This window comes from Crocodylus porosus, unplaced genomic scaffold, assembly GCF_001723895.1.
Source record: "Crocodylus porosus isolate Cpor-Errol unplaced genomic scaffold, CroPor_comp1, whole genome shotgun sequence".
NCBI classification, from domain to species: Eukaryota; Metazoa; Chordata; order Crocodylia; family Crocodylidae; genus Crocodylus; species Crocodylus porosus.
In genome coordinates this window covers 3,376,886-3,390,268 of record NW_017728923.1, presented here as the reverse complement: position 1 = coordinate 3,390,268, position 13,383 = coordinate 3,376,886, and the positions used below count along the sequence as shown (strand labels likewise).

General features: G+C 51.7%; 1 protein-coding gene across 1 annotated transcript in view; it reads right to left on the bottom strand.

Annotated features, from left to right (window-relative positions):
* ABCA3 (ATP binding cassette subfamily A member 3) overlaps positions 1-13,383 on the bottom strand; it is a 75,505-nt gene that overhangs the window by 13,751 nt on the left and 48,371 nt on the right. The window contains exons 14-20 of the mRNA XM_019539961.1: positions 12,600-12,755; positions 11,630-11,840; positions 10,691-10,841; positions 8,931-9,029; positions 8,174-8,366; positions 5,734-6,037; positions 2,316-2,589 (exon numbers count right to left, since the gene is read on the bottom strand). Coding sequence (XP_019395506.1) covers positions 2,316-2,589; positions 5,734-6,037; positions 8,174-8,366; positions 8,931-9,029; positions 10,691-10,841; positions 11,630-11,840; positions 12,600-12,755 — 1,388 coding nt within the window. The remainder of the gene's footprint in view (positions 1-2,315; positions 2,590-5,733; positions 6,038-8,173; positions 8,367-8,930; positions 9,030-10,690; positions 10,842-11,629; positions 11,841-12,599; positions 12,756-13,383) is intronic.

Here is a 13,383-nt window from a genome sequence, read left to right as displayed (position 1 = left end):
CGCCCACCCCATGCCTGCCAGACAGCACCACCCCAGCCCCATGAAGTATGCACAGCTTCCCAGCAGGGCTGCAACTGCAACTACCCAGGTACTGCTTGACTCCCTTCACCTCCAGCAGCTCCTCCTCCTGCCCTTGCTGCTTCAAGCAGCTGGTAATGTGGGAAGACATTGGGAAGTATGCAGGGCAGCAGATGTCCAGCTGGGTGGTGGGGGCAGCTCCTGCCCCAGTGAGCAGGGCTCCAGCTCCAGGCCACCTTCCAGACAGCTGAGTGGGGGACGGCAGCCAAAGTCCATTCACGGGGGCAGGAAACACCTGGCTGCAGCTTCCCTCCAGCATGACTGGGCATCTACTGCCCGGCACACATCCTCAGGCCCTTCTCTGCATTATGTGCTACCTAGAGTGATGCAGCAGGGGCAGAATGAGCTGCTGGAGGGGTGGGGGGAGCCGAGCAGTACTCGGATAACCGTGGCAGCTGCCCTAGTGGGAAGCCGCGTGCGCTGGGCAATGCTCTCTGGTGGGTGTGGGTGGGAGCATGGTGCCAGTGTGGGCTGCCCCAGGCCGGAACGGGCAGGGCTCAGTGCCATGTGGAGTGATGTGGGGGCAGCTGTGGGCCAGAGGCAATCAACTGGCACATGCTCACCCGTGGGCCAGATCCAGCCCACAGGCCATATTTTGCCCACTCCTAAGGTAAAGAGCCTGCCTAAACCCTGCATGGCCTGAAGATTTAACCTAATATGTCCCTGGACACAAGCTGTGCAGGAAAAACTGGGGACTGGAGCTATTGTAAGTTGTCAAGCCCTGCAACAACCAAATTGGCCTTGATTTAAAAATGCCAGGAGGGGTCTTGGCCACCTCCCATGCCCCGTTTCAGGTCCCTGCTCTACTGAAATCATGCTAGGCAGCTGTAAAGACAGGACTCTAGTCTGGTGAGCAGATGGGTACATCGGGGACCATCCTTGTGCTCTGACATATCCAGCATTTGCTGCACTAGAGGTCAAATCCTGAGCACTGCTAACCATCTGTCACTCCCAGTGACTTCAGCAACTGCAGGCCTTTTATACCTCTCAAGATTCAGCCCATCCCAATCACCTGCCAGTTAGATGCTTTCCAAGACAAAAGCAGTTCTGCACAGTTGGCAGGTCTGGCTACAGAAGGGGACCCAAGGGCTGGCAGAACAAGACACACTGTGTGACTGTATCAGCACTGCAAATGGTTTCAGTAACCCCTGCCCTCACCACCCTCATCTTCTGAGGGAACTGGACTCAAGCACAAAATAAGCAGGTGCTCCAGTGCACAGCTCCCCAGTCCCAGCTCTCCAAGCACCCTGCAAGCCTGAATGAACTTCAGCTCCCTCTTTTGAGTTCCACAGCATAATCCCTAGTTTCTGATGAAGAAACTGAAGCATGAAGATACCTCAGTTTTCAAATCTTGGGGTTTGCTGTTGTACCCAACTGCAGACCCCTTGGCATGATTTTCAGAGGCCTGAGGTTCAGCAGCTGGGTACCTCTCAAAGTGATCTGCACCTATGAAAAATCAAGCTGGAGGTGTTTGAAGGCAAATACCATTAGGGCCACAGGGATCTGAATCTGGAGCAGCCAAGCCAGTAGGCAGAGGTTAAGTCTTTAGTGCCACCAGGTAGCTGGCGACACACCAGCCCAACCTGGTCCCTCGCATGAGAACACAGGTGTGGAGTCAGATGACCAGGAGAAACCTATAGGAACGGTAAGCCCCTAACAGTGTGATATAACACCTCTCCTACTGCCTTGTTCCAGCAACATTGCTCCTGTGTGTACTTCTTAGACCTCTGTCTTGCTCCGGTCTGACACCAACCCTACTCCTGCCTTGCTCTCATTTGCTCTTGCCTGATCCCAGCTGAACCACAGTCCCTTATTTGGACCTCCCAGCTCTGATCTACTATCTGCCATGACCATGATACTGCCTCAATTCTTGGCCTGATGACTCAAGACTGCAATGGGTACCTGGTGACCCTGGCCTGCCTATGGTAACTCACTGACTCAGTTGTGACATATCTAGCCACCAAGACATCTATGGACAATGTGGGTCTATACGACTTGCCCAAGGCCATGCAGCTAGTGCCAAAATGGAAACAGTGCACTGAACTCGTGACCACCAGTCCCATGCCCTAGCTGAAAGAGAACGCTCCCTACAGCCATAGTTGGAACTGTGTCTAACTTCACAGAATTCTAAGTTGGACCTTCAGCTGCTGTGAGAGCAACCAAGCTGGTCCAGATCACATGTGGTCTGATTGTCTGACTGAATTTAAGAGAGGGAGCAGTAAGAAAACTGGACATACTCCATGAGCTGGTCCTTCGCTGTCTCAGTAATGTTCCGGGGCTGCGGGTAGTTGGTGACAGTGATGGAGGCGTTGGACCCAGCCAGTAACTTAAACAGGGCATTGTCCGCCAGCATCAGGGCAGTGGCGGGGGAGTGATACGCCTGGTTGTTGAACAGTGCTGTGATGACTGTGTGGTTTTTGACTTGATTGAAGGTCGCTGCTGCAATGTAGTGCTCATTGAAGGCACCGCCCTCCTCAGCTGCTCTCAAGATGAGGTATTGCTCCAGATCACCTGTGACAGCAGAAACAGCTTCATCATTACAGATGCAACCCACAGAACAGACATGCAATGGACACCAAGGGCTGGGTTATATAAGGTGTAACAGGGGCCAAGGCCCCTGTCATTTTGACAGGGGAGAGCCACTAGCTGCTGAAGCAGTCTACTCTTGCTGCATGAAGAGGAGCTCCACGGAGAGAAGGGCTGCTGGAGACAAAACAGGCAGGCACCCAAGCCACCCAAGGGAGCTGGGATGAGAGGGCTCCAAGGGCAGTATTGCCTGTGGGCAAGATTAATCCTAAGTGAGGGAGACTTTCCATTTTGAAGCAGCTTACTTGTGTTTATGTTCTGTTTTGAGCTTGATACCAGAGGACCAGGTTGTGCTTTGGGGGGCAGTGTGGAGGCCACAGATGGGTGTCTGGTGGGGCACTCTGTGATAGAAAGCCTAGCCTAGAGTCAGGGACCCAGAGGGCTAAGGGCTAATATAGCAGGCAGCCCAGGCTGGGGTCAAGGGCCCAGAGGGAAGACGCAGTAAAAGCTGCCAGGCCTGGGTGCCTGGAGGGCTGAGGCTAAGTCAGCCAAGGCTGGGAGCACCAAGGCCCCAAGAAGAACAGCTCAGCCTGGGATCAGGGACCTAGAGGACCAAGGGCTGGCTCAGAGTACACAAGTGCAAAATGAGGCTGGGGCCTAGAAGCCACGGTCCAGGGCAGAGGATCTGGGCTGAGGAGGTGCAGAAAGAAGAAAAGGGCCACGCCTGGGAAGGCTGAGACTTAGACAAAGGTTTGGGGCCTGATGGCCAAAAGCTGTGTTAGGGCCAGGGGTTTCCCTCTAAACAAATATCGAGTAACATCTATGAGGTGTGGACAGGAGAGGAAGGAGGCCATAAATTTAGCCCATAAGGTAAACTGGTGCCCTGAGGCACTGATAGGGCCAGGAGGCCCATAGCTTAGTGCCCAAGGGGCAAAACTGGGGGCCAACCAGGTACAAGAAGTCCCAGCCAGCCAAAGTGAACAAGGGCTCACCCCGGAACCCTGGGAGAGCCTCCCTTAACACCATAACAATCCCATCAAGGAGTAGCAGGCAAGGAAAAAGGAGAGTACCCTGAGGAGCCAAAGTGGAGGAAGGAGTTGTGCGGCCAACAGGGCATGTCATGGCTGCCTCTAGGGCACAGTCCTGCTACATCAAGACACTAAGCAACCACACTGCCAGTAGGGGATGCTCCTCATGTAAAAGCCTGACACTTACTCCTCTCTGTATTGCAGAGGGCATTAGGTAGCAAGGCTGGCATGTCCCCTGCTGAAAAGGACTTGTTCTACAGAGGAGAATGGATCTTGTGGTTGGAGCAGTTCATTTACACCTTTGCTGTAGACCAAGGCTCTCCGACTGGTGGCCTGTGGACTGCATCCAGCACAGGACATGTTAAAGTGAGGCCCCCAGGCTCCTGCCTCTTCATTCCTCCTGCTGCTACGGTGGTGCCTGGCGTCTCTGGGGCAGGGCAGTACAGCAGAAGGGAGCCTGGTAAGTTTGCTGCCTGCACAGTGGGGCAGGCTGGTGTGGGGACCCTAGCTGCTGAGAAGCTGGAAAGCCCTGCAAGGGCCCCAAAACCTCATGGACTTGGGCATCACCCCCAATACGCAAACAACAGCTCTGACTGGCTACACGCTGTCTAATGTAGAACTGAAATGCCCCTTCAGAGGGGCACAGATCCCTTCTAGCACTGATGGATGGAAGTAAATCAAAAGAAGGCTATGCTAATTAAACACCAAGCCCCAGGGTGTTCCAGTCCATAGGTGAACTAGACTATTCAGTACCTGAAGTGACAGAAGACTACTAGCAAATCAACTGACTTGACATGTGTACAAGAGAGCTTCAGGATCACCATGGCCAAACTTAACAGATCTGGAGAGAGTGTCTCAGGAGAGCTGCACTTGAGACAGCTTGGAATTGCCACCCCGATCTATCTCCCTGTTGAGAAGCAAGGGGTGCTTGTGCCCAACATGGCAGCTCCACAGTTTTTAAACAAGAAAACTGACTTGCCTTATAGATAGCAAAGGCTGACTCAGAGCTAATTTACCCTATCTGGAAAATAATGTGTAGTAAATAAGTCAGCTATGTGTGGATCTATAGGAGCTCGTGGAGCATTAACATGCTTATTTTAAATTAAGAATATTGAGCCACTGGGAACTGTGCCCAGAACAAAGTCTTCCAGCAAATGGAGACATTTGTCTTCACTTTCTGTATGAAGCCCAAGCTTTTTTAATGACCAGAAGTGAATAAGGATCCCCAGGTTGCAGGCAGATGTGAAATACGCAGGTGAAAGCTGATCACAGCTTTCAGAACAACCGTTAGGTGCACTGGTTAAAACACTTAATGCAAAAAACAATGCAAAAAAGCCAACAGTATACTGGGCTGTATCAACAGAAGTGTCACTTGCAAATCAAGGGAAGTGATTCCTCTGCTCTATTCAGCACTGGTGGGGCCCCACCTGGAGTACAATATCCAGTTTTGGGCCCCACACTTCAAGAAAAATGTGGACAGATTGGAAAGAGTCCAGCTCAGAGAAAAAAAATTATTAGAAGCCTAGGAAGCATGACTTCTGAGGAAAGGCTTAAAGAACTAGGGTTATTTAGACTTGAGAAGGGAAGGCTGGAGGAGAGATTGATAACAGTCTACAAGTACCTGAAGGGGGAAGATAGGCTTTTCTCTGTGGCCACAGGGGAAAGAATTAGGAGCAACAGCCTCAAGCTGTAGCAGAGGAAAATTAAATTGAAGATTAAGAGGAACTTTCTGATTCTGAGGGTGGTCAAGTACTGGAACAGGCTACCTAGAGAAGTTGTGGTATCTCCATCCTTGAAAATTTTCACAAGCAGGTTGGACAGACACTTAGCTGGGATAATTCAGTCATGAATGATCCTGCCTTGAACAGGGGGCTGGACCAGATTACCTTGTGAGGTCCCTTCCAGCCCTTCTTTCCTATGATCTTAAAGAACATATGGGATCATTCAGGCTTTTCAGGACACATGAAGCCTGGCATACAACTTCTCTGCTGTCAGCTGGGTTCCCCGAATTGATCTGACTCAGTTATCCCAACTCCTTGCCATCTGTGAAGTAGTAACGCTGCTGATCTTGTGCCTACTCCTGCCTCTGCCTAGCTCTTACCTAGCACCTCCAGCGACCCTTGGTGTTGAGCATCCAGCATCCCTACGTACTGCTCCGCCAGGCTTTGGGACAGGCTGGCTGCCTCCGAAACAGAGAAAGGCACGGTAGTCTGCCCATATGGGTCCAACGTCAGTCGCAGCAGGGAGGAGTCCCTGGGCCCTGGGAAGGTCTTGGCAACAATCAGGGCAAAGGCAGTGAAAATCAGTGGCACTAGGAACTGGGCTGCCACCATCTTCCAGTTGCGCCAGCTGTAGACTGCTCGCTTCATGAACATGGCATAGAACTGCTGGCAGCACAGGTAGAACTGGGACCACAGAGAAGAAGGAGACATTAACTGGACACCATGGAGACAAAAGAATGTCCCTGACACATTGAAATCACTTTGAAATCCACCCCAACCCCTTCCAATTATCCACTTCTTTCTTCATGTCAGAAGGAAACTCAACTCTTTGAGGGTATTCCCTGTTCCCTGCCCCCATATGGATGGAGACAGGAGCTCCCCTAGGCAAGTCTTCTAGCAATGCCCATAAGTACGTTATCAGAGGTGACCCTCCACTGAGGAAAGGGCCACAGTCACCTTGAGATCTCATCCATTGTAAGGAAAGCTGGAAGCAACTCCCAGATGTGACCCTCCTCCTATGCCTCCCTGTACAAGCCTCTGTGATCTATGAACAGGATGGTGACATCATGCTCACAACACCAGGAAACAGCTCAATGACCCAAGTGGTCCCTTCCAATCCTATGGACTATGGAACCACCATCTACCACCCCACCACATATCTACCCATCCCTCTCCACACCTTTGTGGCTTTATGAAACATCCACACAAACAGCAAGAAGGCAGTTTATGGTAGGCACGCAAGGAAGCAGACTGTACTCCCTGTGCTGTCACAGATGCACAAACTTAACTGAACAAGGAGAGAAAGATGGTTTTTCTCTCATCTCCTTCAGTGCTGGAAATCACAAGAGCAATTTGTGGTAATAGCAGGTAAATAAATTAGATACTCTGGTCACATCCAGACAAGTGTGGCCATGCAGTATGTGGAACATGTTCAGTTGTTCTCTGCACTGCAATGGACAAGTTCAGAGGGCTTTTTTGACCCCAAAACCCACGGAGAAAAAAGTGGAGCAGTGTATGCACAGGCAACGTGCACCACTCAAAAGCAGAGCCAGGCCACCCAGAGCCGTACCACAGCTGCCAGGCTCTGCACAGCAGAATTGGAACCAGACTCTCCTACCCCATTTGGGGTAACCTGCAACATGCCAGTGTGCGTGTGGCACATGTCTTCCCCAGGGACAACTTATGGTGGCACAAGGTACACCACTGCTAGTTGTCCCTGGGGAACCAAACGTCCAAGCACGTCTGGATGTGGCCTTTGGGTTTAAGTGTTCCTTTAAACCTGAAGCAAAATTAAAAAGGCTGCCTTGACTTCTTCCTACATCTGACTGGAAAACGAAACCCTTTACATTAAGTCATATTTGGTGCTAACACTGGGCAGCATCAGATCAGTACTTTTCAAAAGGAAAGACTTTCTTATACTTCCAGGATAAGGCCTCAAAAAGCACAGGGATCTGGTGACTTTGTAAAGGTTCCTTCTGTTTCAGAGCTGCCACTGGCACAACACCACTGCCTATCAAGCAACAGAAGCATTCAGGCAATGAAAATCCCTACAGCCAAGATGTCAGTCCCAGGGATCCAAAATCAGAGGCAGGGGAAATCCCATGTCACAGGAGAGGACTGGGAGTAAGGACTCTTAGGGCTCCTATACATATGTGCAGAACCTGCTCTGACCTGCTGGAAATCCAGTGTCAGAGAAGACCCAATTAATCGAGTCTGCTGGAGCAAAGAAATTGATGTGCTCCAGCAGCCTCCCACATCATGTGTATCAGTGTCCCAGCGTGTCTCTGCACTGAAAAAATGGCAGTGGGGCATTCTGAAATAAAACAAGTTCAATGAGCTTTAGTTCAAAGCGACCCACTATCGTTTTTTCAGTGCAGGGATGTTGATACACCTGATGCATGGATGCTTTTAATTAGTGCGGCTCACTAATTAAAGCACCCGGTGCCGTATCCTGCAACACACATAAAAATGCCCATAAGGTTTTAACCCTAGCTCTGCTACTGTGTGACCATGGGATGTCCCATCCCTCTGCAAGACAGGGTAATGATCCTGGCCTGCCTCAGAAGGAGAGCTTACTTTCCAAAATGCAGTGTTTTAAAAACCTGTCCTCTCAGCAGTCCAAGGCTCCTAGAGACAGATTCAGGGCATCTAAAAGGGAAGTCTTTTCTTATCCCCTTAATAAGCAAGTTAAGGCAGAGACCATGGTAGAATTGAGCCCAAGTTTGATTTCCTTTCGACTCCACCCACCAAAAACCCAAAGACCCTCCTCACCCTCTTCCTCTCCAGCTCCCTGCATTAACGTTCCTCCTGAGTGCTCACCCCTGTGTTGAGTTTGATGCTAGAGCAGTCCTCTGTGATCAATGCTCCACTGTCATCTGTCATGTCAGTCATTCCACTCATGCTGCTGGAGTCATCCATGGCCCAGTCATTGGACCGTCTCTCATGTTGGTACTGCAGGGCAGGGAGCTGGATGGCCTGGATATCCATGCTTGAGTCCACCAGCTTACCAACCCTGCAAGAGGAGGGAGGGAGGTTTGTAGAGCTCATCTGGGCAACCAAACACCATACTGTTTCAGTGAACAAGATGGACTAGGGGAATGGTGCGACTGACCTGTGCTCTGCATTGGCTTGAATCCCACCAGAATTGTGTCCAGGGGCACAATCCAGATGCTAACAAAATCCTACATTTATCCCTCTTTTAGCTGTTTATTCCTAATTTAGTCACTGGGGGCATTTATACACAAATGCTTGTGTGCTCCGACACACAGGAGTCAGAGCAGACTCAATTAATAGAGGCTATGGAGCATGTGAACTGATGCATTTGTGCCACATGCAGGTCCCTGCTGGCTTGTGCCACCCCAAGTGGCCTTCAACAGCCCTGCACACTTCCCCCATCTCCGGTGGCCCCCGGCCTCCTGGTGGTGGCAGGAGCCGCCGGAGTGCAAACATGGCCATAAGCCCGATGTGCCTGGCCACAGGCCAGGATGCCAGGGAGGTGGGCACCTGCCCAGGAGGCCCGGGGCCCCAATCCTTTCACCCAGATGGGCAAGCGTGGGATCCCCAGGGTCAGGAGTACCTGAGAAAGACCTCCTCCATGGTGGTGACTGAGGCACCATAGCTAGCAATTCCCAGCTCCTCCCGCTTCTGCTCCAGCTCAGTGAAGAGCATCTCAAACCTGCAAAGAGACAGGGTGGTTAGAAGTTACATCCTGGCCCCTTCTTGGCTCAGGCATTACAGACACTTAAAGCCTGCTCTCCAGAGTCACTGAGCAGATGCTGGGCAGTAGGGAGCTTGACTTGCTTATTCAGACACGAGGGACAGGCTTCCTTCCACTTGTTTTGAGTGTTTAATAGTCCACTAAAAAGTGACGGAAAAAGAGAGCTCTACCTGCTGCTTCTGGACCCCAACTGCAGAGACAGGGGAGGAACCAGTGAGCTCTGGGGATACAGGCACTGAACTGGGAATGCAAGGCAAGCGCTCTACCTTCTACACCATGGGCAGGAGACAGAGCAGAGAAGCAGGTCACCAGCTGGCATTACCCCAGACACCTAGCCCTGGGACTGCAGGCAGACGGGGCATGTGTGGGAACTCAGTCAAAGTGCTAAAAATCAAAATGCAGCACAGATGCTGCCCAGGCTCTGACCACAAGGTGGCAGGAACAGAGAAGTCCGTTCCGCCTCCAACTGTGCCACTCCAGTGCAAGGCTTTGGCTTCAGATCAGCTTCTGGGTTCAGTTTTCACCCAGTGGCCTTGAAATGGAAGTTGTGTGCGCTGTGCCAAACAGTCCATGTCATCTCACTGCGGCTTTGCTAAACCCCTATGAGACTCTTGTTAGCTGCTTTCTAAAACAGCCATCAGTCTGAACTATTTCAATCACTGTGCAAAGACTGCACTGAAGTGACACTACTGAGCTCTCTAATGGCTGCTTTAGCAATAACACACCCAGGAACTGGAGAGGTATTTCCCCAAGGTAAGGACACATCAGGGCCTTCGCTTTGCTACATTCCCTAGCCAAAGGCCAATGGTGCCTGCACTTATGGCACAGACTTCAGCAAAGATGATGCACAAGAAAAGGTTGAGAAAACAGCTCTGGAGCAACACACCTTTTCCTCCCCAGAGCCAGTCAGTCCTGGGGCTGGCTGAAAGGTAGGGAAATAACACCAGCCCTCCCATCCAGGAGCTCTACTGACCCATCCTCAGAGCATAGCCAAGGGGGTGAGGGTATTTAAACTTCTACTTCAGATCAAATCTAACAGTGATTCCCTCAAAATTGTCACCACTCAGCTCTCCAGGCTCATAATTCTGTGCACCACCCTTCAGACAGTACCTTTAAGCAGCCCTATGAGATCCACTAAGCACAAACTACACACTTTGTCTGGACTCCTATGTGCATTAGGTACTTCCATACCCTTCCCATCATCTGAAAGCCTCACAGAACAGGATGCATTTACCCCCACACTTTCCTGGGAGGTAGGGTAGGGCCACTATCCCCAGCACACAGATGGGGAGCTGAGGCATGGAGAGAGGTTACACGACTTGCCTAGGATCACACAGGAAGTCTGTGGCAAAGCGGGGACCTGGATTCAGGTCTCCCATATCCTATGCTAGTCTCTAAAATCAGGACCAACCCGCCTCCTGAGCCTTTCCAGATAACAAAAGCAACCCAATCCAGTGAGTACCCCGGTGTCTGCTAGACCCCATACAGTGGGGGGCAGCTGGCAGAAGCCCGAGCCCTGCAACTGAATGCTGTACTAGGCTTGCCCCACACTGACCTGGCAAGGGCTGGGCAGACTGGCAAGGCCCATGCAGAGGTGTGTCCCCAGAGGTTGCCATTACCTATGCGTGCTCTCTTTGGGCAGGATGAAGGATAGCTCTGCCCCTGCATTGCTCTCCATCGTGGCATTGGGCACATACTGGCAGATGAGGCGAGAAATCTCTCCCAGGTTACAGTATGGCTCCTTCACCATCACCATGTGGTATCCTGCGCCTGGAAGAGCCCATTCACACAAGGCAGCCTGTCATAACCAACATCCTTTCCAGGGGGAGGCCTGGCCAGTCAGTGCTGAGACATGGGTGGGCTGAGTGGACAGGGAAAGGACACAACATGGGCCTGCAGAGCCTGAGCTGAGGTAAGTGTAGAAAGCACCCCCCGCCCTGTGGTGTCAAATACATCCACAGAGATTAATATTATCTCACTACGAGGAGTAGAAGCAGACAGTCTCAGGCCTGGCCCATATGACAAAGCTTTGCTGGTCATCTAAAAGTGACTGTAGCCAGGACAACCAGTATGGACTCACTGCTGCTGACAGAAGAGAGCTTCAGCTAGCTTAGCTGCTGTTCAGGGAGGTGCTGTAACGATGCAAAGGGCAAAAAAACCCTTCTGCTAGCACACACTGGGTGTCTACTATGGAGTGCTGCTGACATAGTTCTGTGGGCACAGCTGTGGCAGTAAGAGCCCTGTTCTAGTTGTGTCATATACATGTCAGAGGAAGGAGGTTCCAGGGTGTGCTGGGAGGGGGAACTGCAGCAGGCAGGGAGTAATTGAAGAGACACGAGCCTAACATGCTTTCTTGTGACCCCTTCATCCCCCACCCTGTACCTCCCGATGTATCTGATAGCAGAAATTCTCCCCCAGAGTGCCAGGACCCTGCAACAAGCCCACAAGGCAGACCAGAGTACTGGCCACCCTCTCCTTCTCCAGGACTCTGATCTGGCCACCCAGTGCAGGAAGGGGAGAGGCTCCCCTTGCCCTGTGTGGGGTCCCCTCCCCCTTACCGTATTTGCGCTTGAGGAAGAGCGAGGACCCGCAGCACTGCAGCTCCCCCTTGGCCATGATGGCGATGCGGTCCCCCAGCAGGTCTGCTTCATCCATGAAGTGAGTGGTCAGCAGGATGGTGCGATTGCTCCTCTGCTGCTGAAGGAGGTCCCAGGTTGCCCTGCGAGAGGCAGGGTCCATGCCTGATGTCGGTTCATCCAGCATCACAACCTATGCATGGGGAAGACTGTCCCATTATGAGGAGCCATGAAAAATACTGCTGGTAGGGATAGACAAAGCCAGTGCTGAAGCCAGCAGCCTGGTACACGTGTGGGCCAGTCATATGAAGGAGACCGGCAGCTACAAATATGCCCTCTAACTCCAGGAACACTTGAGCCGCCTGGTCCCAACTTCAGAGATAATTTCAAAATGGCAGCCTGGCTTCCCCCTTCAGTTCTGGGGGCATTGTATCTTCCTCACACCCTCTGTATCCTGTCTTAGATCCCTGCTCTGCTACCCTGACTTGGGAGGGCAGAAAGTGGCCGCCTACAAGGTCAGCATCCAGCCTGCTCTGAGTCAACAGCTCCAGGGACAGTCACAGATTTTTGACCAGTGCCCAAAAATCAACTAAGGTTTGTCCATATAGCTGTGCCAGCTAGGGTCATGAAAGGATCACAGCCCCAGCTGGCAGAACTAAGACCTGGAGACAGCTACAGCAAGGTGTAGCAAAACCAGAAGAAAAAACCCTTTTGTTGCCATACCCCACATCTATACTAGGAGGCTCCACTGCCACAGGTCTACCAGAAGAACCATGGCACCAGCAGCCCCATAATGCTGGGAACACCTCATGGCACAACATTTCCAAGCCCTCAGGGGTGCTTCTATCTGGGGACAGTGGCATCTCTGTCAGGTGTACTCCACCACTTGCTTTTTGGTGCCAGGGCACCTTGGTTTAAACCAAGCCTCCCAAGTCAAGCAAGAGTCACTTGCCTTGGAGTCCCCAGTAAGCGCAATGCCGATGGATAGCTTGCGTTTCATGCCCCCAGAGAGTGCCTTTGCCAGACAGAAGCGCTTGTCTTCCAGGTTCAAGATCCTTAGGATGCGGTCCATCTCCTCTGGGCACTTGGCTGGGGGGTAGCCTTTCAGCTGATGGACAAAGGGAGAAAAGGGTTAAACAGCTAAGTGTAGTAAAACAGAACAGCTAGAGGGGGACCTGCCTGCTCCCTCCCAACCCAATGAGAGACCTTACTCAATCAGTAACCCAGGCATAAGAAAAATCACTCCTCCCACGCTTTCTCAACCCGCTTCTGCATTTAACCTGAGAGAAAAGGAAGTGATTTATGTCCCAGCGCCTACCAGTGGTCCTGGAAATCAGGATCCCTGCGACCTGGCCTGTTACTCAACATCTCTTGTGCTACCCCAGAAAGCAGCCTCACCATGGTCTCCTTGGGGTTAGATTGCAGTGGGGGATTGCATAGGTCCAGCCAAGGTGGAAACACTGTGCTGAGGTTACTAGAGCCTCTGCTTGCCTTGGCCAATCCAGCAGCCTCTGAACAAAGAAAGCTGGGGTGGGAGACAGCAGATTTGGTCAATCTGAATGACTGCAGCTCTCCAGCCACCCAGCACACATAGGCTTGTCTCCACTGCATAGAAGGTGTGCCCCTAGCTCATTGCATGCACCTAACTCAGGGTAAAACAGCAATAAAGACCCACCAAGGTGACCTGAGTGAAAAGCCTACAGAGGCACCAGAGGTTGAACTTAGGCTGCTAAACC